Source organism: Lampetra planeri, chromosome 41 (genome assembly GCF_965212315.1).
Source record: "Lampetra planeri chromosome 41, kcLamPlan1.2.h2, whole genome shotgun sequence".
Lineage (NCBI taxonomy): Eukaryota > Metazoa > Chordata > Hyperoartia > Petromyzontiformes > Petromyzontidae > Lampetra > Lampetra planeri.
Genome location: NC_136147.1, coordinates 6118564 through 6144974, shown reverse-complemented (window position 1 = coordinate 6144974; position 26411 = coordinate 6118564). Strand labels below are relative to the sequence as shown.

Genomic DNA, 26411 nt, shown 5'->3' with positions numbered 1-26411 from the left:
CAAAGAAAGTCAAACAAAATCTGGAATTACATAAAGAAGCACGCGCAAATGAATGCTTGGGAAAACGATGGAGAGACCGGGTTCTAGCCTAAGCTAGAAGGGATGATGTCGGGTGGGAGAGACTTAACTACCGAGTGTGCCTAAGAGGACATCGATCACAGAGCGTGTATGATGAAATCCGGCTTGCATGCAAGAGCTAGATGAATCATTGCATCACCATACCATGAAAGATAGCGACGGCTTAGTGAAGCCTTCATCCAGCGGTGGATAAAATAGCGTCATTTATAGATATCGCACCTCATGTCAAGTCTAGAACAAGCTGTGAATACAACGATGATATCGACGATAACACAAACGCGACCGGCCCGCAGCTTCTTGGTGAGCTTCATGGTGGACGCGCGAGGAGGGTCGATGCGTGGTTGCCGCCACCACGGCCTTCGCATCGTCATCCCGCCGCGCAAGTGCATGGCTCCCACGCGCGTCACCTGCCGTCTCGTCAAGCGCCACCGGCTGGCCGCGCTGCCGCCCGTGCTGGAGGGCGAGGGCCTGGCGAGTCGCGTGGTCGAGGTCGGCCCGTCTGGAGGGCAGTTCCTCGGGTGAGTGACGCCACTGCGTGCCAAGCCCTGCCGCCTCCCGTCTCGGGCTCGCGCTGCCAGATCTGAGCTTTGTTTTTGCATGACTAAACTAAACTTTCTATTTTACCAGGTTAATGCCCACAGCAGCAGCCTGGCCACAAATAAAAGCTCAACGAAGTGGTTTATCATCATGTGGACATTTATAGTAGCAGGCAAAATTTTAATATTAATTCGATTATGAACTTTATTATTTATTTATTTACATACGTGCCTTTACCGAAAAAACCTAAGAGTATATAGCAGCCAAATAATCTCAGCACACGTTGATTCTAAATGTGGAGAGAAAAACCAGAGGACCCCGAGAAAAACACACACGACCACGGGACAGAGACACGCAAACTCCAAATACATAGGCGTCGGTCAGAATCGAACCCACAACCTCCTGTACACCAGGCGAGGTATTTAACACCTCACCACCATGGTGCATTGTGGGATGCTAAGATTATAGATGGGTTTGTTGTGTCTTATAGAGGGTCAGGTCTTGTTTTACGTGGCTGGAAATTAATGTTGAAACTATATATTTTTCAGGCTGCCGATTATTGAATACTTATTTGTTATTAAACTCTGATTTAGTTTGCCTGTGTACCCACTAAATGTAGATACTTCAAAAATTATTAATTTGTATTTTATCCATTGGTGGAGGTTTTAATAACTCAGATCTGGTAAAATTGCTTCTTGACCATCCTATACAATTTTCACATAGAGCCTGCTGCCTGTCTAATTTCCGCATTTCGCTACTCAACGCTTTCAAATGCTTCCGTGGCTTTAGAGCAAAGTGTGAACCTTTCTAACATTTCTCTCCTGTGTCATGTGCTAACAAACGGATGTTGGATCACGGTGTCTCTTTTTATTTTTATTCCCCACGTGCCTGTCCTTCTCCCTCCACCTGTGTTTGAATCTCTACTTTCTTCTCCACCCACCTTTACTATTTTCTCTCCCACTTTCGTCTTCCCTCTACCCTCACCTATACAATTCCTTCCCTATCGACCTCTCCATCGATGTCCCACCCTGTACCTTTGCATCTCTTTCCTTCTCCCCATCCTTGCTGATCTCTCTCCATCTCATCTTCTCCCCCGTCCCTCGTCTTCCATGTCTGTCTCCCTCCCCGCTATGTTTTAATCTCTACTCCCCACCCATCTATACCATTCCTCTACCTTCCCAACATCTCCACCTTTCTCTGCCTATACCCCACTCGTCGTCTGCCTCCTACCTCCTTTCCTATGACCCTTGCCTCTTTCCCCTTCAACGCCTCTCCTCCACCCTTTGTTCTCACCCTCTCTCCGCCCCCCTCTGTCTCTCCTCTCTCCCTGTGTCCACCTACCCCGCCGTCTTCTTTTTGTCTCCCACTGCACGCGTGCGGCGGGGGGGGGGCACTTGGGCTGTGCTCAGTAAACTGCACTTGCCTAACACCCCTCCCCCGCTCAATGACGGGGAGAGCCTTGTTAGTCGAATCCTGCAACTGGGCCCACCCGGCACCAGCTTCCTCGGGTAGGAGACCCATTCCCACTGACCCCCCCCCTTCCTCCCGCGAACATCACAACACGATACCTCGCTGGTCTCGCCAAGGAGCGTAAACCATCACGCGAACTCGGGTCATCCTTGCAGCAGCGGTTTTCTGCTAGCTATCGGATTCACATGTGCTTCTGCGATCGTTTGGAACGCTCTGCAGATGTTAGGAAGGCACTGGAGCTATGCACTTTTAAGTCGAGATTGAAAACGAATTTCTTTAGAACTGCTTTTTGTGTTTAGTTTGTCTTTCCCCGCGCCTCTGATTAGCATGGTTGACTACGTACGGTGCGAAAGAAGTTCAACACTCATACGTCATCCTTTCCCCCACATCCCCTTACCTCATCGGTGTTGCTAGTAGAAGTCATCACCTGCAAGATACACAAAGGGACATGTCGTGGGAAGGAGAGGAGTATTTCTCATTACTGGGCAGGGGGCAGGGACTATACGTGCATTAGTTGTCTTGACTGGGATATTATTAGGCAAGTGCCAATTAACAGGAGTTTAAATTTACCGTAGAGACCCACCAGGTATCCCCAGGCCAGCTACTGTAAAAAATACACTTGGTAAATAAAATAAACATGAAGTAAAGAAAGCGTTTTTTTTATGTTTACATGTTCTGGGAAGTTGTACGTTCTGGTAGCGATGCTGCTGCTGCATGTTAACTAATGTGTGTCTTTAAAAACAAGCAGTACAGAAAGTAGGTTGTTGACAGAAGTAGATGCGATTATGGATTTGGATTATTACAGTAAATCTCCTGGTTGGGCTGCATCCGGGTAGGGATTTGGCTTCTTCTCACCCATTCCTCTCCATAACCGCTGCTGCTCTGCAACCCCCCCCCCCCCCCCCCCCGTTCTCCCACCGATCCCCCAGGCCGGTGATTGTGGAGATCCCTCACTTTGCGTCGCTGCGTGGGAAGGAGCGCGAGCTGGTGGTGCTGCGCAGCGAGAACGGAGAGACGTGGCGCGAGCACCAGTCGGAGTGCTCCGAGGAGGAGCTCAACCAGATCATCAACGGCATGGACGAGGGTGCGGAATTGCGTGCGGGCAGCGGTAGCGTGCGTGGTTAGCGCGCTGCACTAGGAACCTGGCGAACCCTGCGTGAATTACACTCAACCTGCACCGGTGGCGATTATCTTAACGCGCCGTGTGCCTCCCCAAGGTCTACTCGGCCTCGAACGAATACCTGGTGTGATGTGTAAACGTCGCCACTGGGGAGACAAAGGCGGTGGGGTGTGGTGCTGGCCAGCCTTCATAGCTGCTCGCTAACAGCACTTGCCCCCAACAGTCTGTATGGCTATAGGGGAGGTGTTTGTTTTTGTAGGTGTCTCTGGCTGTATACAGATGCGTGTGTATTGTAGTCTTTGTAATCTATTTCTAGATTTGAAGCTTTCGTGACTGCAAGGATTCATACTCTTAGTTTTTTCGGTAAAGTCACGTAGGTAAATTTATTTTTTTATAAAATTAATAAAAAATTTATTTGTATTAATTTTAATTACATTTTTTACCTACGTGACTTTACCGAAAAAACTAAGAGTATGAATCTTTGTAATCTAGGTGAATTTTTCTCGGGATCCTCCGTTTTTTTCCTTCACATTTACAATCAACATCACGCGTTTAGATTATTTGGCTGCGAACATTTCCACACGATAAGCCACTTCGTTGAGCTATCATTTGGGAGAGCCAGGTCGCTTCTGAAAAAGGAGCGATATAGCTCTGTGGCCCTTACTTGGTTTAAAAAATATATATTTGTTTGATACGGTCCTCACGCCCGGTCTCCCCATGCTCCGCTCAGAGCTGGACACGGCCGACGAGCTGGAGCGCAAGCGCATCTGCCGCATCGTGACGCGCGACTTCCCGCAGTACTTTGCGGTGGTGTCGCGCGTGCGCCAGGAGAGCAGCCTCGTGGGGCCCGAGGGCGGCGTCCTGAGCAGCACCATCACGCCCCAGGTGCAGGCCGTCTTCCCCGAGGGCTCCCTCACCAAGCGCATCAAGGTCGGCCTGCAGGTGAGAGGTCGCAGGTCGAGTTCAAGTTCATTGATTGGGTGTAGCCCTGTGAGCCATTCGGCTCTTGAATCGGGTGCAACCGCAACAAACAACAAACAAAAACATGAACAAGAAAACATCTTAAAGTGAATATGTGACTAAGTGCAAACAGAAAATCCAAGAAAAGACGGCAAAATATTGCAGAAAAAACACCGTACACCAATGCTGTGTGCAAAAATCCCAGTGGGATGCAAGTCAAAGAACAACAACAACCACAAGACAACTTAGATTAAGGCCATCAGTCTTACTCCATACTACAACAAACAAACGTGGCCAAACCAGTAAACTTTTCGAAATCACCAAAATAAAGCAATGAAACAGTGATCATAGGAACTGTGACGGAATTTTCACAAAAAATTACATAAACAACATGTACTACCAAAAACCCTGCAGCCATAGCTGGCTGCATGAGTCACTCCACAACAGCAGGAGCATCAGTCGGAGATGCTTCCGTAAAGAACGCTGGCCCGGGCTCTCCACGCTCTCGCTCTGTGGGTTGTCACCTCGTCGCCCTATCGAGTCCAGGACTACCCCCAATGTTGCTGGGTCTTCGCAAAGTGGAGGCGCAGATAACAAGTCGGCTCTGAAATGCTTAATTTTTTTTACTTGGAGTGCGCCCTTATTAGGTCGAGGCTCACTGTACTTTACACAGCACCACTGAGCTTCAATCTGCACCTTCGATGAGCGTGGCTGGCTACATTCAGTGCAAAAGAAGTTCAAACGTACATGCTGCTATAGTGTAACGGTCGGCACTTTGGACTTGCAATCCAACGGTCATTCTAGATTTGAAGTTGTCTTAACTGCAAGGATCCATGCTCTTTGGTTCTTTCGGGAAAGTCACGTCGGTGAAAATAAAAAGAATAATAAAAATAAAATAAAAATGAAAATGACTTTTTTTTTCTTCACCTACGTGACTTCCCCGAAAGAACCAAAGAGTATCCAATGGTCATCTTCTTCTCTCTGTTGATGGGGCAGTCGAATACAATGTCGGGGTAGATCATCGTTAGCCGATCGGCAGGTTGCGCCTGGTGAAATGTGAGCATTCCCAACTCGTCCAAGACAGCTGGCCAGCGTGGCGGAGTAGGCCAAATACAATCGAGAGGGCCTCCATCTCTTTAGGCGAGGTCCATACGCCAGCAGTAGCATTAGCGAATTGCTGCAGGGCTGCACCTTTACATTTAGCTTCAGCTTCTCGGTCCTCACGCGCTCTTCGCTCGCTTGTGCGCGTGCAGTCGCAGCCGATCCCCGAGGCGCTGGTCCAGAAGGTGCTGGGGAACAAGGCGGCGTTCAGTCCCATCGTGACGCTGGAGCCGCGCCGACGCAAGTTCCACAAGCCCATCACCATGACGATCCCCGTGCCACGCTCCGCCAGCGACGGCTTGGGCACCGCGGGAGGAGAGATGCCCACGCTGCGCCTCTTGTGCAGCATCACAGGTGCGCAACGGGTGCTCTCGCCATGCTTTGCTGGAATCGTCGTCATCCTGCTCATCGCCATCATCGCCATCGTAATCAGTATCGTCAGTTATAATTAACGTCATCATTACCAACATGATCAACGTCATTATCGTTAAAACGAATATCACCATGCTTGTCAATATCAATATCCTTGTCATCGATGTTACCATCATTGCCTTTCGTTATCAATATAACAACTATCAATGTCATCATTGCCATTTTGATCAATATTATCATCAATATTACCATATCCATCGTTATAAAGTCATCATCTTCACATCTGTGTTTTAAGACTTTCAAAATAGGTATGTTGAACTTCCTTAAAACCGTACGTAGCCAACCGTGCTAAATCGAAGGTTACGGGCAAAGGATAACAAATTTAACACAAAAAACAGTTCCCCCTGTCAACAAATCAGGATTAAAAATACCATCACCATTGTCGAAACAGGGCGATGCACGGGCATCCTTAAATACTTTCTATGAACTTGCACAACCCGTCGTGGAGATAATGCCGACATTGCTGACGCTCACAGGTGGCACGGCACCCGCGCAGTGGGAAGACATCACAGGGACCACGCCGCTCACCTTCACCAAGCAGTGCGTCTCCTTCACCACCAACGTTTCTGCCAGGTAAGTTGCTCAGACTGAACCAGGAGAGGCACCGACTGACTTGGTCCCTTCTGGAGTTGTCATTGGATGTGTGTGGATGTTGTGGAGCGGTTAGCGCTGCGCTGCGCTACGAACCCTGGTGACCCAAGTTCGATTCCTGCTCACGGCCAACACCAGTGACGATTATCTGAACCGGTCCTGGGCCTCTCCTAGGTCAACTCGGCCTCAAATGAGTAGCTGATGCGATGTGTAAACATCACCACTAGGGAGACAAATGCAGCCAGGTGTGGTGCTGGTCACCCACCCCCTGGTGTGCCGTGGCAGCCTTCATAGGTGCTACTAGCTAACAGCACTTGTCCCAACAGTGTATTAAGGCTGTATGGAGGATCTTTGTCTTGTGTGCATGTTTTAATTGTACACGTGACCACACGCGAATGTGTACGTGCGTGCGTGCACGCGTGCGCACGACTGTGCACGTGTGTCCGACAGGTTCTGGCTCATCGACTGCCGGCAGACGCACGAGGCGGTGAACTTCACGACGCAGATGTACCGCGAGCTTGTGTGCGTGCCGTACATGGCCAAGTTTGTGGTGTTCGCCAAGACGCACGACCCCGTGGAGGCACGGCTGCGCTGCTTCTGCATGACGGACGACAAAGTGGACAAGACTCTGGAGCAACAGGAGAACTTCAGCGAGATGGCGCGCAGCCGCGATGTTGAGGTGCGTAAAACTATAATTTTTTTTTACTATAAACTATTTTTATTTTAAATTTCGATTTAAAGTATCCGTGACTGCAGGGATTCATCTTCTTGGTTCTTTCGGTAAAGTCACGTAGAAGGGAAGTAATAAAATAATAAAAATAAAACATAATAAAATAATTCTCACGACGTTTCGGCCACAACGCAAGCAGCCGTCCTCAGGTGAAGAACAGGTCTGTCGATAAGACAGAGTCTGAATGACACGTCCTAGGCATTATTTTACCAGGTAAGGCCCACTGAGCTTGGTAGCTACTTTCAAAAGTGACCTGGCCACAAATGATAGGTCAACGAAGTGGCTCATCGTGTGGAAATTTATAGCAGCCAAATACTTCTAAAGGCATGTTTTTAAATGTGGAGGGAAAATCCGGAGGGCGCGGAGAAAACTCCACACCAACATGGGGAGAGAGACACGCAAACTCCAAATATACAGGTGTCAGGGTCATGATCGAATCCAGGACCTCCTGTACATCAGGCGAGGTAGTTAACATCTCGCCACCATGGCACGTAACACTGCTGAACACTGGCCTGCCGCTCCACACAAAGCTCCAGGTCTTCCTTGGCCATAATCACGGCCTTCCTTCCCTTTGTTTACGAAATGTGGAACCTCTTTTTTTAATGGGGAAACCTGTGGCAGCCCAAAATATTCAGGCTGACCTGTCCATGGTCAATCCTGGGTTTAACGAGGGTTTAACCAGGATGGATTGGGCAAGGAACTCACAAATTTTCAATTTAAAGCTTTCGTGACTGCAGGGATTCATCTTCTTGGTTCTTTCGGTAAAGTCACGTAGAAGGAAAAAGGAAAAAAAGAAGGGGAAAAAAAAAAACATAATTAAATAATTCTCACGACGTTTTGGCCACAACGCAAGCAGCCGTCTTCAGGTGGCATTTCCACCTGAAGACGGCTGCTTGCCTTCATAGGTGCTACCATTTCCACCTGAAGACGGCTGCTTGCGTTGTGGCCGAAACGTCGTGAGAATTATTTTATTATGTTTTATTTTTATTCTTTAAATATTTCCCTTCTACGTGACTTTACCGAAAGAACCAAGAAGATGAGCTCACAAATTCTTGAAAGATCTGAATTTCGACCTATCTGAGATTCTCGAGCAGGGAAGGTTGCATTGGCAGCGTGCATGCCAAGGGAGCTTCTGTCTGACTCGTTATCAGCAGCGACATGAGCGCAGCACAGGATAGAGAAGAGATGGGCTGATGTGCTATGGAAGGATTTAGAGTGCAGTGGACTTTCCCAATGATTGGTACCTGTGGTGTCAAGATCAATCTCTGTGGAGGAGGCTCGCGAAGGACGCTACTGGTAAGTTGGGGACAATCGCCCTCCAGAAACTTTTGATGTCGGAGGAGCGATATTCTCAACAATGTGCAGAGCATAATAGTAGGTTTTTACCCTTTTAAACTGGTACAAAACTGACACCTTTATTCAAGGCATCATGTTTGCAATAACCACAACACAAGTAGTCAAAAAAGCAAACAAAAAGAAGCAACTCTGATAATGATAATAATATGCACTGTCCTTGAAGTTGATTGGTTCACACCCCAGACGGCTTTCTTTAGAGCCTAGTCCCCATTGGTGTTGGACCAGATGACACCAGAAGGCATACAACTCGAACACAGTGCAATATCAGAGTATTGAGAGCTCGGGGTAAGCATTTACACTATGAGATCTCTTTTACCAGTGGCAAAATATAGTAGTACGTTTTTACCCTTTTAAACTGGTACAAAACTGACACCTTTATTCAAGGCTCTAAAGAAAGCCGTCTCGGGTGTGGACCAATCATCTTCAAGGACAGTGCATATTATTATCATTATCAGAGTTGCTTCTTTTTGTTTGCTTTTTTGACTGCTTGTGTTGTGGTTATTGCAAACATGGTGCCTTGAATAAAGGTGTCAGTTTTGTACCAGTTTAAAAGGGTAAAAACCTACTACTATATTTTACCGCTGGTAAAAGAGATCTCATAGTGTAAATGCTTACCCCGAGCTCTCAAGACTCTGATATTGCACTGTGTTTGAGTTGTACGCCTTCTGGTGTCATCTGGTCCAACACCAATGGGGACTAGGCTCTAAAGAAAGCCGTCTCGGGTGTGGACCAATCAACTTCAAGGACAGTGCATATCATTATCAGAGTTGATTCTTTTTGTTTGCTTTTTTGACTACTTGTGTTGTGGTTATTGCAAACATGATGCCTTGAATAAAGGTGTCAGTTTTGTACCAGTTTAAAAGGGTAAAAACCTACTAATATATTTTGCCACTAGTAAAAGAGATCTCATAGTGTAATGTGCAGAGCACTCGAAGTTTGTGCAGCGGGGTGTAAAAGCAGTGCATCTTCCTGTCATCTCAGTCGGTCAACTCATAATTTGGTCCAGTCCCATGTCCTCCTGCAAATCTTCGGCACTTCACAGTGCGCAGCCTGGCACAAACGTTGTGGTGACATCACCGCCGAACGGCCAACGACATTTGCTTTCGTCTGTGTCGGCACGCATGAATGTTTTTTTGTTTGTAGGTGCTGGAGGGTAAACCCATCTACGTGGAGTGCTTCGGCAACCTGGTCCCTCTCACCAAGGCCGGGCAGCAGCACGCCCTCTCCTTCTACGCGTTCCGCGAGAACAGGCTGCCCTTCATGGTCAAGGTGCAACACTGGGGCCCAGGCACCAACACACACTGAATCGCCAGCCTGGCTACAAGACATCAGCTTACGGAATGGCATATGCACATACAAAGTGATACGAGTAATACTCTGATGCGAGCTCCCTCTTGTGGAAGCTCTTCTGGCAGCAGCAGCGGTGGTACCAAGTGACTGCAAGGCTGCGCACACCTTGGTCGTTGTTGTTACGAGTCAGTGCTGCTTGAATGGATGCTTGCCCGCGACCAGGTACGAGACAGCAACCAGGAGGCTTGCGGACGCCTCTGCTTCATGAAGGACGCCAAGACGGCACGGGGCCTCCCACAGGCGGCCGTGTGCAACCTCAACATCACGCTGCCACCGTACAAGAAGGTGCGTGTCCGTCTGTTCAATGTACGGAGCTTAAGAAAAAAAATCATCGCATTGTGAAAATGGTTGTTCGTCGTAACACTTGGCTCTGAGAATAAAAAAATGATTTTAGCGATTATTTTTTGTCACTTTAAATTGTAGGTTTTCACAATTGTGCTGTTGGTGTTACATCAAATTGGTATAGTGTCCACTTGGAGCTCCCACACCTATTGGTGCAGCACCAGCCTGTGTGAGAGAGTGACATCGCAGAACTGCTTCCGATGTCACTCGAGATCTTCTTTGTCCGCACTAGGGGCACACCTTTTATTTGTCCTGCGGAGAGCTGGAGTTTAGCCAAATTAAGTGAAAACCAGATTTAAAACGTATGTACAATGTCTTCCGCACCGTAGGTAGCCAACTGTGCTATCAGAGGTGCGGGGGAAGGACAAACTAAAGACAAAAAGCAGTTCTAAACAAATTAGTTTTCAATATAACAATGATGGGTTTGTGCCGTTATTGAAAATATGGTTTAATCGCTGGTGATTGAAACCCAGATTCAAGCCCTGGAATTCAGCGGTGCAGGCTTGTTGCTCTGATCCCTGAGCCACTTAAACATATCCCGAGGCCTGCAGTTTGATTTCAGACTCATAAATGAAAAGATGTGTGGTGCAGTGCTGTACAAAATATGAAGCTCGCAACCTAAAGACCGCCCTCATCTGAAACCTGCGTCACAATGGTGGGCACGACGAGACTGTAACGATCTAGTAGTAGGTTTTTACCCTTTAAACTGGTACAAAACTGACAGCTTTATACAAGGCATCATGTTGGCAATAACCACAACACAAGCAGTCAAAATGCAAACAAAAAGAAACACCAATGGAGACTAGGCTCTAAGGAAAGCTGTCTCGGGTGTGGACCAATCAACTTCAAGGACAGTGCATATTATTATCATTATCAGGTTTGTTTCTTTTTGTTTGCATTTTGACTGCTTGTGTTGTGGTTATTGCAAACATGATGCCTTGTATAAAGGTGTCTGTTTTGTACCAGTTTAAAGGGTAAAAACCTACTACTATATTTTGCCACTGGTAAAGGAGGTCTCATCGTGTAACTGTAACGATCGTTAATATTTGACGATGAGAGATCGTCTGAGCAAGTAAGCGTCAGGTTACCGGAAGCAAACATTGAATACGGTTTTTGTCGTGTAGCCATTCGCCCGCACCATCATCTCACTTGCCTCGAGGCCTTGTCGGTGAGGCCTGTGTGTAGGGGTTCTGTAACTGGTGACTGCTGCACAGTGAGCTTTCCTCCGTGTATTCCTCGCTCCTCAACTCCACCCACCCTGTCCCCGTCACCCAAACCCCTGCCGACACGGACTTCAGGAAACTGACTCGGACCCAGAGCCAGAGGAAGAGGTAACATAGCAGGATCTTTTCTTGAGTAACCACAGTGATACTGACACGTATGCTGGATTTAGTGTGCCAAGTGTAGATATATTTTGTAGGTTGCTGGTAGATTGGAGTGCTCGAGCATCCTTAACTCGGGGTGTGCTGGATGTGGTTTGGCTGGGTCTGTAAATATTTTAGCAGTCGCCAGAAAACCCAGATGGACCCAGCTGAATTTAAACCCTGCTTGTTAGGAGGTGTGCAAGTGTTGTGTTTGAATCAGATTCAGGACACATTCAGAGAACGTTTGGCACCAGTGGGAGAAATAACTTGGAATACATTTGGATTACACTTTTGGATTACTATAATCTTGAATAACTCGACGTTTTACAATACGGCATTGTTGCTATTTAAGAGCCACTATACTTGGTGTCATTTACTCCGATTAAATGCATGACAGTAGCGTTCTGATAACGACTGCCTGTAATTGGATAAAATCCGTCAAGTGCAGCTTGTTTAGAATTTTTATTCTGTTAATGAGTAGGATGTATGGCCTTACAAAAACACTCGTATAGCCATAGGTTTGTTTGGGGTTAAATTGCGTTATTATAAATGTGTTGTTAAACCCGCCACCACTCGACAGAGCCAATGTTTAAGGTTTGTCACGTAACCAAACGTGCCAATTCGTTACTAGTTCAGCACACCGGTGTGTTGGAGAATAAACCCACAACATTTATAATTCGAGTATGACGTTTCGCCGGTAATTACAACCAGCCTTATCAGGCGACAGCCAGAATTATGGATAAATCCTCCTGTCTTAAACATAAACGTGATGTTGTCACTTGAGCCAATTAGATGAAGGCCAGAGGGGGGTTGATGTAGTCCATATAAATTACAATGGATATCTGTTAGTTGGGTTATTCGCAGTTAATCAACAAACATAATGCACATTATGTATGTACATGACCAATTCTTGGGCCTAAAAATCGTCCCAAATGGGCCTCTATTACCAGCTCATTGATGTGGATTCCCAAAGATGTATGCGATCTAAAACAAAAAACGTTACGGATAAAATTGGTTGCGAAAGCTTACGTGTAAAATATTCGTACATATTTCCTATAGATTTTACAAATTTCGAAAATGTACAATGGACGATGTCTAAAACTAAAACTTGAATTGGACAACCTGTGACTGTGACCAGATTTCTACATTTTCACATAATGACCAAACAATTGCATTTCCCATTACCAAGCTGCTGCCTACATTGATATATGCAGCCCCAAGGCATATCACATTCTAACCCTTGCATGCCACGATGTTAATAATTTTAAATTTGGCAATACCAGAATACCATTCCATATACAATACTGTGCATCAAGGTACAATACTACCTTGCCTGGTATACGAGGTTGTGGGTTCGATCCTGACCTTGGCGTCTTTATATTTGGAGTTTGCACGTTCTCCCCGTGGTCGCATGATTTTTATCCGGGGCCTGCGATTTTTCCCTTCACATTAAAAAACATGCATTTAGAGCATTTGGCTGCTATACATTTCCACGTGATAAGCCATTTCACTTAGCTATCATCTGTGGCCAGGTCGCTTCTGAAAAAAGAGCTATAGAGCTCAATGGGCCTTACCTGGTAAAAAATTGTAGTAAATAAAGCAACATAAAAATTACATTGATATTTCACAATGTGCATTACAATCATATTATTGGGTCTTTCGGTAAAGTCACGTAGATAGGTACTTTACCAAAAACCCAAGAATATTAATTCCTGCAGTCACGAAAGCTTTAAGTCAAGATGCATTACAATCAGTAATCAGGATTATAGATTGACCATAATTCACCATGCTCATCAGTGCGGGGGATAGATGTGGGAGCATAGAAGTACAGTACAACTGTATTTTGTCATACTTCCCCCTCCTGCCCACCACCTCGCCGCTCAGCCACCTATGATAACCTATTTGTACCTGGTGGGTCACCCATCCAAGCACAATCCAGGCTCAACTCGGCTAGGATTTCAATGTCTGACGAGATCGGGTGCATTCTGGGTCATTTGGCCATAGGTGGTGCGTGAAGACGCAGCTCCATAAAAATACTCGCCACAGCTCTCATATTGCAGCTAATACACCGAGACGGAGAGTCCCCTTGATGCCCAACATGAGTTCAATAATCGTCAATGAAAACAGTTTGGGTTGGTGAATGTGGGGAACATCGGTATGGGAGCATAGAAGTAGTGTACAGTACAACAAAAGGCGTTTTGCACCACCCTTTGCTGCCCACGGTGCAGCCCAATGGGCCTTTTCCTGGCCTTAAATAACAGTAATGAATGAATGTGTGCATGTTGGTCATCTCAGACAGTTAACCCACAACACCTGAGCCTGTCCAGTGACTTGTCAGCGAGCCTCGGACACTTCACGTGATCCGAGGGTACACCTAGCCTGGCGCGAACGGCTGTGGCGACGTCACCGGCAGTTATTGGCAAATTGCGGCTTGTTGTTGTTGTTGTGTGCGCACGCTTGGCACCACAGGCGGACGTGGAAAGCGAGAAGCCGCAGCAGCAGCAACAGACGTACTCCACGCTGGGTGTCCAGATGCGCAAGCGTCCGCGCGACGGTACAGGTGAGTCCCTCGCTAAAGCCCTCTCCTGGGCGGCGTGGCAAGGCTCACCCAGGCGACGTGACCTCGCCAACGTCAACGGCGGGCTGAGGGCGCCGGTGACATGCGGCACTCGTGGTGAACACTGCGCCCGCCTCACTGTGTGGTACTGCCGCATTCGAGAGATAACCGTGGCCAGCCGAAAGATGCGACGATTGCTGGGTTTTCGTTAGCAATGGATTGGTGATTTTATAGTTTGATTTATGATACACCGCATTGAGCAGTTGGCACTGCTCAATGCGTGTAACAATTGATGTGTTTTTCCAATTTGTATTTGTTGGATGTCATTGGTTCACATGACTGCTGTGAGTCACCAGAGGCAGTGTCATGCACCAGCGTTATAAATCTAAATATTCTTAATCACCGCAATGTCAGATTGCCAAGATTCGATATGACAATCATTCCATTCCGAGTTTCGATTATGTTTGCGAAATAACCCAATTCATATTAACTAAGATTGGCAAGTTGAAAAAATATATTGAGTAAATTACCGTTAAGCCTACGTGTTAAACTACCGTTACTGTCATCAGAGGATGTAAAGGCAAGTGAAATCTATCAAATAATTAAGCGTCACATGGTAGCAACATTTTCTGCACAATAAAGCACTCCTACACCGACCACATGCAATCATGGAACACTTGGAAAAGCTGAGATGGGCTCCCATGGAACATTTGGTTAACAGTGCAGACCTAGACCCTGTAGACTTGGCATCTGTTGGGACCTCTGGAATAACAGTGTAACCTGGGAGGCAGAGGTCGCAACCGGGTACCCGATACCCGTACCCTACCCGATATCCGGCTACCCGTACCCGACCGGGTACGGACGGGTACCCGTTTGCGACCCTGGTGCGGCCGGGTACGGGCACGGGTAGGCCGTGAGTCACTGGTGAGTAACCGTTTGTCACTCATTTCCCAACGTCTTGTCTCTTCTCACAATTCAAGTTCCTAGAATCAACCCACCCGCGCCTGCAACATGGCTTCATCCCAGAGGTCGTAATCGGGTACCCGTACCCTACCCGATACCCGGCCGGGTACGGGTAGCCGGGTATCGTGTAGGGTACGTGTACGGGTACCCGTTTGCGACCCTGGTGCGGCCGGGTACGGGTACGGGTAAAGAATCAAAACCTGTTTGCGACCTCTGCTGGGAGGTAGTTGGTGCAGCCACGGCATAGAAACCACAACCGCAAGACTCCAGTACCACTGCTTGTGGGACACTGGCACAGGTGCAATCTATAGAGGGTGATCACGTGGAGAAAATGGCCATCGGGTCCATGTGAACAACTATTTACCTGTGAAAAACTATTTACCTGTGAGAGTCATAAACCACCTGTGCATACATAACATTGGTAAAACTCGTGGCGGATTCGATTACCTTCCCCACAGTAATCGGAGTTGGGCGCCGTCATCTAAAAACTAACAAGCCAAGATCATGCCATGTAGTTGTCTCATGAACTAGGCCAAATGTTAATACATGAAGGGCATTCAAAAAATATAACTGAGCATTTTACTTGGAATAAAACAACCCAGAACAGGCCACCTAAAAAGAAGCAATGTCAGCTGCAAATGGTAAACAATATTCTTGCTTAACATTCACTAAACGATCATGCATATCAGTACGCTAGGACGCTGACATAAGCGTATTTAAAATTCTGCACTCAAGATTTTATGCCAGGAGGTGCGTGAAATCTGGCTTTGTGAATCCATGAGCTTGAAAACTCTTCCAGTGGGAAGAAAAACACCAACAAGAAATGTGTTCAATGTTGTAGTGATTTTCCGATGGTGTATGTTCTATATCGTGCTACAGAGCTGAGGATCTGCCAAGCATTTGCATTTAGTGTTTAAAAACGCCACTTTTTTGTTTTATCCCTAATTCACAATTTTCAATTTGGGAGGGGAAAGAAAAGAGTTCCCCATGGCATCGCGGAAGCTGCTGACACAAGGCGAGGGAAGAAAGAGACGCGCAATCCATCAAAACGCCAAACCTCGCAGTCCACCCACAGGCTCTCGCCTTGACCCATTTACCAATCTCCTCCAGTCGATCAGAGCAGCGCTGGCCACGGTTGATAATGGAATGGATTTGTTCAGGTGCAAGCAACTTCATGCAGCTGCGAACGCATGGAATTGAGAGTTTATAAAGATACAACTATGTATTCATATGTAATCCATAAAATCTGTGCAGTAATGAAAGAGAACAACTTCCAACGGTTCAAATGGGCCTCAATTACAGAACTGTTTTTTTATTATGAATTTATCTTAAATAATGCACAGTGATATAGACAGGGTGATCATACAGTGCCCTCCCCATGTTAAAAGTAATCCATCTTCACAATGCTGCTACAGATTTTCAATACGCCTTAAAATTTAGGAATTTATACTCGTGCTATCCAGCCTTTTCCACTTCAACTTGTAGTCCATTTTGAAAGCTTCGTCAAACGTTTCGTGACAAATGCAGCCGGTTGATTTAATCATAATCATCCATGGCTCAGTGGCTTCTCAGACAGTGTCTCCGCTCCGTAAACCCGAGCTCCACTGCCCTCTACCACTCGTAGCCCAGATGACCTTAACCCGCCATGTCACCCACAGTCAAACTGGTAGGCAGAGCCCTTGATATTAGTGGAGGTCTCATGGCATTAAGTTCATGAGAATAATTCCATTGCTATTAACGATAATAGTAACAAGAGAGTGATTAACTGTGAACGTGCCTGGAGTGCATTAACGAGCTACAGGACTACTGCTATCGGAGCAAATAATTCGGTTCCAACCAGCTAACAAATAAGTTAACGTTTTAGAATGTTTTGATTTAAAGCTTTCGTGACTGCATGGATTCATATTCTTGGTTTTTTCGGTAAAGTCACGTAGAAGGGAAATAATAAAATAATAATAATAATAAATAATTACGTTCTCACGATGTTTCGACTGCAACACAAGCAATCATCATCAGGTGTGAAATCCACAGCAAGAAAATGTGGATTTCACACCTGATGATGATTACTTGTATTGCAGTCGAAACGTCGTGAACATTTTATTGTTTTATGTTTTTATTCTTTAATTATTTCCCTTCTACATGACTTTACCGAAAGAACCAAGAATATGTCTTAGAATGTATTATAACTTTTGCATTGACATAAAGGACAGTACAAACGTAAGCATTTGTTTGCAAATAATAGAATATCACAACTTGCGAGGAACTTTATGATCGCCCGGCCTATTGAATATTGATCAAAAGCGGATACAGAAAAGTATTCTGTGGGGAAAAAATAGCATGACGTTTGTTCTTAAACCTCATGGATTTGTCATAATTTGTTCCATGACAATCCAATTCAGATTTTCCCCCCTCTTGCTTTTCGTCACCACCTGGCCTCGAATTGCTGGCTGGAAAAAGCCATTTCACTTGGTCGGGGCTCACCCTGCTCGTGTGCCTGCATGCTGCCGTCTTGTGTCGCCACTCATGTCCCGGAACTTATTTTCTTCTGTTCTCCATCCATTCTTGAAATGTTTTTGTCACGCACGAGTATTTTGATGATGCTACTGCCACTGCATTAATGGTTTAATACATTTGTTTTTAATAACAGCAAAATTTTGATCTTGCTGTTTTAAATTTCGATTTGAAGCTTTCGTGACTGCAGGGATTCATCTTCTTGGTGTTTTAGTTCGATATATATGTAGAACTATATATATTATCGTGGGGTTGGACATTTCATGTCAGGCTTGGCCCGCTAGTGTTGCCAATTTACAATCAGGAGGAGAATCAGTGAGTTAAAGGGAAATGCTTGTAGTGTAGCGTACATTTAATTGAGCGCGCACGTATGCGTTTGAAAGCACATGGGTGTCGGAAGTGTAGTTAGTGTTTGTGTTTGCATGTTCTGCGACTGGAGGCTCATGCTGCATGATACCAGTGTGACGCTTCACACACACACACGTGCTATTTACGTTAGCCATGCGTCCCTCACCTCGTCACCACCTCCTCATTCTCAGGTCATGAATGTTTCACTTTGTAGTGTGCCTTTATTTTGTTCACTTGTTGACAAAAGCTGCCCTTGTGCTCTGTGCTTACCTTAACCCAAAAAAACAACTTCTCAAATTTCTTTCTTTGTCATTTTTTTTCTTTACCTTCCTCGTTCTGTTTTTTTCTTCTCCCGTTCGTATTTATTTCCCGTTCTTGCTTTGCAAATTTTTCCGTTAATTTGCTCTCTGCTGGCAAACACAAAGCTGGGGCGCCAGGAGGAGAAAGGGAGGTAAAGTCTCCACAGAGGCACGCCCTCCTCCTTGAAGTGGCCGAGATGAAGGAAGACCTCCTCAAGGTCACGGCCCTCCTCGGCACTGACTCGGACACCCTCGGCAAGGTGACCTCCTCCAGGCTGCACCACCAAGGAAGGGCGCGGGGCCTCCACGATGAGGAGGAGCCCATGGAGCTGGTGGGGATGGTCAAGGAGGACCTGGAGCGGGTCAGCGTCATCCTTCAGCGGGGCCACGACGGAGTGCATGCAAACAAGCGGGCGGCCGTGGCGTTGGCACGCGAGGAGGAGGAGAAGGAAGACGAAGAAGACTGGTCCGTCATCGACGAGGAAGAGGTCGAGGAGGCCGCGAGGGGCGTGGCTGTGGACGAGGAAGACGTTTGGGAGGAAGAGGAGGTCGTGCTGCAAACGGTGCGCCCCGTGGAGACGTTCGCCGCTCGTGCGAAGGATGATGCCGGCATCGTGGAGCTGCTCGCATGGGATACGGAAGTGGTGCAAGAGCAGAGCCAGAAACGCGAAGAGGAGAAGGGGGACGAGATTCAGGGCCGTGAAATCGTTAGCGAGGACATCGTGCAGGTGTTCGTCGCCCGGGAGTCTGCGACCGAAGTATTATCAGATACGGATTACGATGAGGTCGACGTGCCAGTGGAAAAAACAGCAGGCGGAGATTCTCAGCCAGCCAAGAGAACGAGTTCTTCAGAAATGGTTGCACCACAAGGAAACGACATGCCGATTGTGACCCCCCCAATCCCTCCTGTCAGAGTACGAACCCTTTCGAAAACAATCAAACAATCGACCCAGGAGCTGAGCCACTTACATCAGCCTGAGGAGCAAGTATCAGCAGAGGCATCATCTCAGCCGCAGCAATCCATCTCGTTTTTGTCGACCGCACATTCAGAGCCAGCGCCCAAGTCTCCAGGTGTGGAGGAAACTCCAATCGGATCCATCAAAGATCGGGTCAGGGCGATCCAGATGAAGGTGGAGGCGGAGAAGGGGCAACAACACAAACGGGCATCCATCACCAAAGAGGTGCACACGTTCGAGGAACACGGAACGGCCAAAACGACCGTGACCTCCACGACAGTGAACAAGGTGACGAAACTCGTGCAGCTCGAAGACAAAGGCAGGGAGAGTTCAGAGAGCCTGGAGGAGACAATGTCAGTAAAAGACCTGATGAGAGCATTCCAGTCTGGCAAAGATCCTTCAAAAGTCGCCATGGGACTCTTTGAGTTCAAATCTGTGTCCGGCGAGGAAAAAGGCAAGCAGGCGATGACAAAGGTCGAGACAGAGTCAAACACGGGCAGCTGGGAAGCATCGACCGAACTGAAACACGATGACATCGAGCACGAGCGTGAACACCGCGAGGTGCTCGCGAAAGAGGACGGTGAACCAGACGTAGAAGCCCCCACTATCGTCTCAGAAGCAACCACAGATGATGCAACTAAAGCCACCACGAGCTTCACAGAAGAAGAGGCAGACAGCGCTGACATCGACAACTTTAGCGAAGTCAGCATCGTCGCTCAGTGTTCCCAGGTCATCATCAACGAAGCTCGCGATGCTTTACCCAAGAAGCTGGGGAAGCAGACGATCGAGGAAGGGTCCGACGTCACCGAGTCCGGGTTCAAGGAGCCGGGGAGCAGCCTGTCGGCAAACGTGGTCTCGGATGACCGGCGCTTCTCGGACTGCCAGATCAGCCCCGACCGGCGGACATCGACGGATTTCTCAGAGGACCTGCGCAATGAACTGGAGGAGAGCGACCGCTACCAGCAGTACAAGAAGAGCACAGACCGACAGACGCTGAGCGAGTTCCACTTTGACGACATGATATCCAGCCCGTTTCCAACCGAGCGGGAGCGGGAGCAGGAGCGGGAGCAGGAGCGGGAGCAAGAGCGGGAGAGCGCCACTCAACAGGAGGCAGACACACCGGAAGAGCCGTCCCAAAAAGAAGTTGTCGTGCCGGCACTTGAAAATGGCAGCTCCGACAGCCAAAAGCATGAGGGGATCGCAGAATTGTCGAGCGTCAGCCTGGGAGATGGAACGTCGCACATCAGCTCCGAGGAAAGCCTCAAGCACGAGGGGCTGGCTGAGACCCTGGAGACGAGCCCCGAGGATGCCAGCCTCTCCACATCCCCGCAGAAAGGCACCCAAAAGGACACGGAGGTGTCCGTGGGACAAACCGTCGTCGACTCAAAGACATCTTCCAAGACCACCGTGAAGTCAACCCACATCTCGCACAACACTTTTGTGGAGGAAGAAGAGGAGGAGGAGGAGAAAGAGTACAGACAGAGAGGAGTTGTGGAGGTTGGTGTCGCAGGCAGTGATGAGATGCCACCTCTTGAAGAAGATGAAGTTGGAGCTGCAGCTGCAGCAGTCACACACCCTGCGGCGGCGGACGGTTACGACACACTAGAGGACCGACACCTCTCCGAGAGGCTGCAACAGCAGGAGGAGGAGGATGAGGAGCCGCTTATGGTGGGCGGTAGTGAGTACACCTGGCAGAAGATGACACGGATGGAGCAGCTGAGCGAAACGGAGCACGCCGTGTCCCCAACGGAGGCCGAGCACAAGATCGAGCGCGAGCTGTACTCGTCGTACCCGAAGGAGGGCGCCGTGACCGATGACGAGAGCCCCCCGTCACTGGCAAGGAATGTTATGGCGTCCGAAACGGAACTCATGAGCGACCTCTTGGGACCCGTGGACCCTGACGCCATCACATCCCCTACCGGATCAGACCAGGACACGGAGCGCGACCTCTCGGTCAAAGAGAGCTCCTTTGTGGAAGAAAAAGAAGCCCTGTCTCCCATCGAAGCTGAGGACCTGGTGGAGTCTGAGGAGAAGCTGGCTCAAGATGTGGTGGACACCCACGAGATGGACTCTCAGTGGACACAACTTGAAGAGGACGGCAAAACGGAGACGGGGCGACCCAGCATGGACCTCTCCGGCCTGGTGTCACCCAATGCAAACAGCCCGTCACTCGACGATTCCATGATTGCGCAGAAAGACTCCCTGGAGGGCAGCCCCGACCAGGAGGAGGCCGGAGCGTCTTCGCAGGAGTCTCCCGACTCGCTGGAGCCGAGCCCGCTGAAGGAATACCCGCTGCCCGACTCCCTCGAGACAAGTCCCGTCAAACTCAGAGCGTCCGAGCAGCTGCCGGAGATTGCGGGCGTGCACGGGACGTCGAGACGCGGGACCTCCCAAGAGCTGCCGGACAAACTGAAGAGGGCGATCGACTCAAAGGGCAAAGCTGAATCGGCCATCGGACGATCGCTCAGAGCCATGATGTCGCCGCAGGGAAGCCCGGATGAAGACAGCCTGGAGCAAACGTCGCTCATGGAGAGTTCGGGGAAGAGTCCAGCCACTCCTGAGACACCGAGCTCGGAGGAGGTGAGTTACGAGGTGACCCCAGGTGCTGTCATCGACCTCAAGGCACCTCCGCAAAAGCCCACTGTTATTCTGGAAGAGCAAGAGGATGAAGATACCTCGGGGATTGAGAACGCACAAGTTGAAAATGCAACCGACGAGTTCCTCTCAATGATGACAGCGAGTGAAGAGGAGCAGCAGCAAGAACCGAATGTCGCAAAACCCCCGACGCCAGAGGAATACATGTTCAAGATGGCGGCTAAGATAAAGACATTTGGCGTTCTTGAGGAGGAAGCCAAGGCTAGGAAGAAGCCCGAAACGTACTACTATGATGACAACATACATGATGACGATGACGATAACATGAATGTTAGCAGGGGATTCAAGACGATTGTCACTCACGAAACTAAGACCGGTGTCACTGGATCGACCTTTTCATACGAATACTCATCCCACCAGAGCTTTTCACGACATGACTCTTCCGCTGATCATCATGAGACGATGCCAAAGGGCGCAGAACGAGAACAAGAAGAATTCGGAGCGACTTCCTCTCCAGAAAGTGAGCCAGAGCTCGGGGAGCTGCGGCAGAGCCACGAGAGCGGACTTCTGGACGAACCGGCGATTCGCGTGGAGCCACCGTCACCTCTCCCGCCTGGAGCCAAAGACGACGACAGCCCATCGAGCCCTGAGGAAGAGGACAGCCTCAAGGATACGCCGGGTGATCGCCGCTCCTTTGCGACATCTGCAGCAGAGCACCAACGACCGGATGGCAAGTCAGAGTTGACACGCGAGCAAGTGAGGGACGCTGCAGGCCACGGAGAGGAAACGTTCGCGTGGACCGAGCAGCAAAGGACATCGACGGAGACCTCCACGATGAGCAGCACCAAAGTAATGACGTGCATGCGGGAGATGGTCGAGACCTCCTCCGCCTACCAGGCTGACGGACATTACTCCACAGAAAGGTCCATGATGACTATGGCCAACGTAAGTGAGGCCGCCTTCTCCCAGGCTCAGACGTCAGTTATGTTCAGCTCAACTGGCATGACGACAGCAGAGGAAGAGGAGGAGGAGGAGGAGGCGGCAGCAGCTGACTTTAGGACATGGGCGAGCGTCAGAGATGACGACTTGGCCTTCGAGGAACGGCTCAGTGAAGAGGAGCAGAAAGTTGTACGGCTGATGGAGGAATCTGCCACCGCTTCACGGAGTGACCACAAGGAGGGATCGCCGGCTAGAACCCCAACCGGCGTCGAGGTGTCCCCCACCGAGGAAATCGTCCCCTTCCCGTTCTGCGAAGGGAAGATGTTCGAGATGACGCGCGGCGGCGCCATCGACATGAGCAAGCGGGAGTTTGGAGAGGAGGGCGTGCAGTTCTTCCAGCTGGGCGAGCAGGATGGAGGAAACAGGAGGAAGTCGGACGAGGAATCGGCCGCCGACGGTGGACATCTGGAGCTGTGCCAGGTTGACCTCAACAAACCCGTGCTGGAGTTCGGAGGAGAATCGGCGTCGGAGCAGGCGGACGATCTGTCGCCCGTACGTGACACTCACCACGGAATGTTCTCGGAGTCGCTCGATGACAATGGATCTGGGGCCACGGTGGCCAAGACGGAGCCCAAGTCCAGAATCCCCATCAAGATGGGCGTCTCTGCCTCAGCGAAGGCCACACGCAAGGAGGCGCCAGCTCCCGAGGTTGCCGAGGTGAAGCCGTTTGTGCGAGAATCCTGGGCGGAGCTCCAGGAGATCGCTTCGCAACAACAAGACGTCCTCTCTTTGTCGCCAAGGCACAGAGAGGCGGCAGTAGCGGGGTCTGTTTATCACGACGACCACGAAGTTGAGTCTCAGCTCATCGTGGAAATCCCAACGGCGGAGGCCGCTCCCAGCGACCACCGCTCCAAGATCCCTGTGCGCAGCACCGCCGTGGTGAGTGCCATGCCGAGGGACGCGCACGACGAATGGGCCGACAAGCAGAAAGGTGAGCCACAGCAACAACAGCAGCGAGTGACGAGGACGTTGAAATTTCCAAAGAAACACGAAGACAGCGCAGTGTCCAGGGACCAAGAGATATTTGAACAGCAGCAGCAGCAGCAGCAGCAACTCGGCCACAGCAGGCCGACACAGCCAGTGGTTCCTGAGCAGCGAGGATACGCGGAGGAGCAGGATCTCTTCGGGGAGTTAATGGAACAGGAGTTGAACTCTGAGTTGACGGAGAGTGCGTCCAAGGTGACCAAACCGCAGTCGAGGATCCCAGTGAAAGCAGCGGCAGGCTCGACGAGGGGAGCGCCGGCATCCCAGCAGCCGGGAGGAGGAGTGGGAGCGGCCGCAGGAGGATTTATGTTTGGCGGCGGAGATCCCCGCTTCCACGACCTGTACCAGCACTCGCTCGAGTACTTTGAGGAGATCAGCGACGAAGCGCAGAAGCTCGCCGAGCGGCTCACGGAAGACGACGGCTGCGAGGACGACTCGGCCGCCACCGACGACGACGATGACGACGACGATGACGACGACGAACGCACAGTGAGGGAAGAGATCCCGGCAGTGGGTGGAGGAGGAGGAGGGGGCGCTACCTTCCCACCACCACCACCACCAGTGGTCACTCAGGCCCACGAGGCCGGGGAGCGAGCAGAAACGCGACCCGTGTGGGAGGAGGCCGTCGAGACGCAGATGCAGAGGATTTATGGAGCCGGGGAGCCTGGGGATACCCAGTCCATCGCTCCCGTCACCACACATGAGCCTAGTTTGTACAGCTCTCTCTCTCTCCCCATCGGCAGCGGCGAATTGTTGTGTGTCAGGGCAGCGCATCCAGTGCTGGCAGATAACAGCAGTTGCCACCTCCACAGGGTGCTGCTTGTGTCTGCCTATAGTATGTATTTATAATGAGCAGGTGACAGCCACAAGAATTCGATTAAGTTCCGTTACTGGAGCCCATTGCAGATGGGGAGGTCGGGGGGGGGGTTACGTGGCCTTTTTGAGATAACAGGCGGAACGGCATAATTAAAACAAATCTTTGCCATGAGATCAATTGTGATCTATGCTGATCTGCCATGCCTTAGACAGGCATCATAGTCTCCTTACTGGGGGAATAAACAAATATTTGAAATAATAAACAATGTTACCCGCTTATTTAGATATTCTTAAAAATAATCAGCACTTGAGCAGAATTCCTTTTTAAACAGTGATATGTAAATGAAACAAGCTGCTAATCATTTCACAAGAAACTAAAGGTTAATTAAATTAGCTCGATTTCAATTCCCTTTTGGCCATGGAACGGCCCTTTGCTTAATTCACCTCATGAATGCAATCACGAGCACTGAGCTGATAAAATTATCCCGCTCTCGAAACGGCAACATTAATCAAGATAACCGCGTTAAGTTTGCCACGGGCACATCTGCACACTGCATTTACCTTAAAAAAACTACCCTCGGCGCAATTAGACACCTTCCCTTGGGGTTATGGCACCAAATGTGGGTACGCAAGTGCCCCCAAACCCCTCCCTCCCCAATTACACGCCTTAGGATGTCTTCTCATTATTGCAAGTGGCTTTCAAATGCTTGACTCTCGGCATTGAATTCGAACAGCACGTTTCTAAAATGGAAGTCCCGGATGCTCTGTTCTCAAGACGCAATCATTCGCCCCCTCTGTGCCGTGCCGTCTTGTCCTGCCAATGACGTAGTCGTACTGTGCTCATTCCTTGATGTCCTGCCCTACCCCAACCTCACACCTGATCATGCCCTCTCTGGCACCATGTTGTGCCTTGATTGGCTTTCATACAACATCCAGTGGCGTCCTCTTGTTCATATCCTGTGTGGTGTGTACGTGATGTGTGACGTCGTCACGACGTGTGCCTTGGCCCTACTGCTCTACCCGTGCCTGTCATGTTGTTGTTGTTGTTGTTGTCACGAGCGGTTGTCCTGTGCCCGACCGGACCGACTTGTCCTGTCACGTGCAACTTGGTGGTACGGTGGGTGAAAAATAACGAGGTTTTACGACTTTGCACAGAAACCCCAGAGCTAAAAAAAAACCGCAATAACGAATATAATTAGATGAATTATAACTATTTTCATTCAATCTTTTTTTTTTTTAAATACACAGAACTTTAATGTAGGCTTTGGAAAGCTTACGTGTGGTAGGCCGTAGCAGATGTGTTGTGTGCTTCCCACTGCATTCCCATGCCTCCGTCGTCCTTGTGCGTCTTGTGCCGTGTTTTCTGCCTTCAAATTGACCCCCGTGTGTACCCGTGTCTCACGTCCCATGTGCTGCATGCGTCATTCCATTGTTGTTAATGATGACGACGATCATCATAATATAGTGATAGGTTTTTACCCTTTCGACTGGTACAAAAACTGACACCTTTATACAAGGCATCATGTTTGCGATAACCACAACACAAGCAGTCAAAATGCAAACAAAAAGAAACAAACCTGATGATGATAATAATATGCACTGTCCTTGAAGTTGATTGGTCCACATCCGAGACAGCTTTTCTTAGAGCCTAGTCTCCATTGGTGTTGGACCAGATGACGCCAAAAGGCCTTTTGGACCAATCAACTTCAAGGATAGTGCATATCATTATCATTATCAGAGTTGTTTCTTTCTGTTTGCATTTTGACTGCTTGTGTTGTGGTTATCGCAAACATGATGCCTTGTATAAAGGTGTCAGTTTTTTGTACCAGTCAAAAGGGTAAAAACCTATCACTATATTTTGCCACTGGTAAAGGAGGTCTCATAGTGATCATCATAATGTTTGGTGGTGTTTGCTGCTGGTTGATCACTTTTGCAATAATGATGGCAGTGGT

At 49.0% G+C, this 26411-nt stretch overlaps 1 protein-coding gene across 8 annotated transcripts in view; it reads left to right on the top strand.

Annotated features, from left to right (window-relative positions):
• LOC144732126 (ankyrin-2-like) overlaps positions 1 to 26411 on the top strand; it is a 252711-nt gene that overhangs the window by 204344 nt on the left and 21956 nt on the right. For 3 of the 8 annotated variants that reach the window (XM_078613421.1, XM_078613418.1, XM_078613420.1), the window contains 11 exons: positions 372 to 596; positions 3015 to 3169; positions 3936 to 4147; positions 5419 to 5620; positions 6175 to 6271; positions 6740 to 6968; positions 9519 to 9644; positions 9888 to 10010; positions 11366 to 11398; positions 13901 to 13991; positions 18236 to 25051. In XM_078613421.1, coding sequence (XP_078469547.1) covers positions 372 to 596; positions 3015 to 3169; positions 3936 to 4147; positions 5419 to 5620; positions 6175 to 6271; positions 6740 to 6968; positions 9519 to 9644; positions 9888 to 10010; positions 11366 to 11398; positions 13901 to 13991; positions 18236 to 24492 — 7750 coding nt within the window. In that variant the 3' untranslated portion in view covers positions 24493 to 25051. Of the gene's footprint in view, positions 1 to 371; positions 597 to 3014; positions 3170 to 3935; positions 4148 to 5418; positions 5621 to 6174; positions 6272 to 6739; positions 6969 to 9518; positions 9645 to 9887; positions 10011 to 11365; positions 11399 to 13900; positions 13992 to 18235; positions 25052 to 26411 lie in introns of those variants that run through there. The other 5 variants (XM_078613425.1, XM_078613423.1, XM_078613422.1 and 2 more) reach the window with 3 other exon arrangements.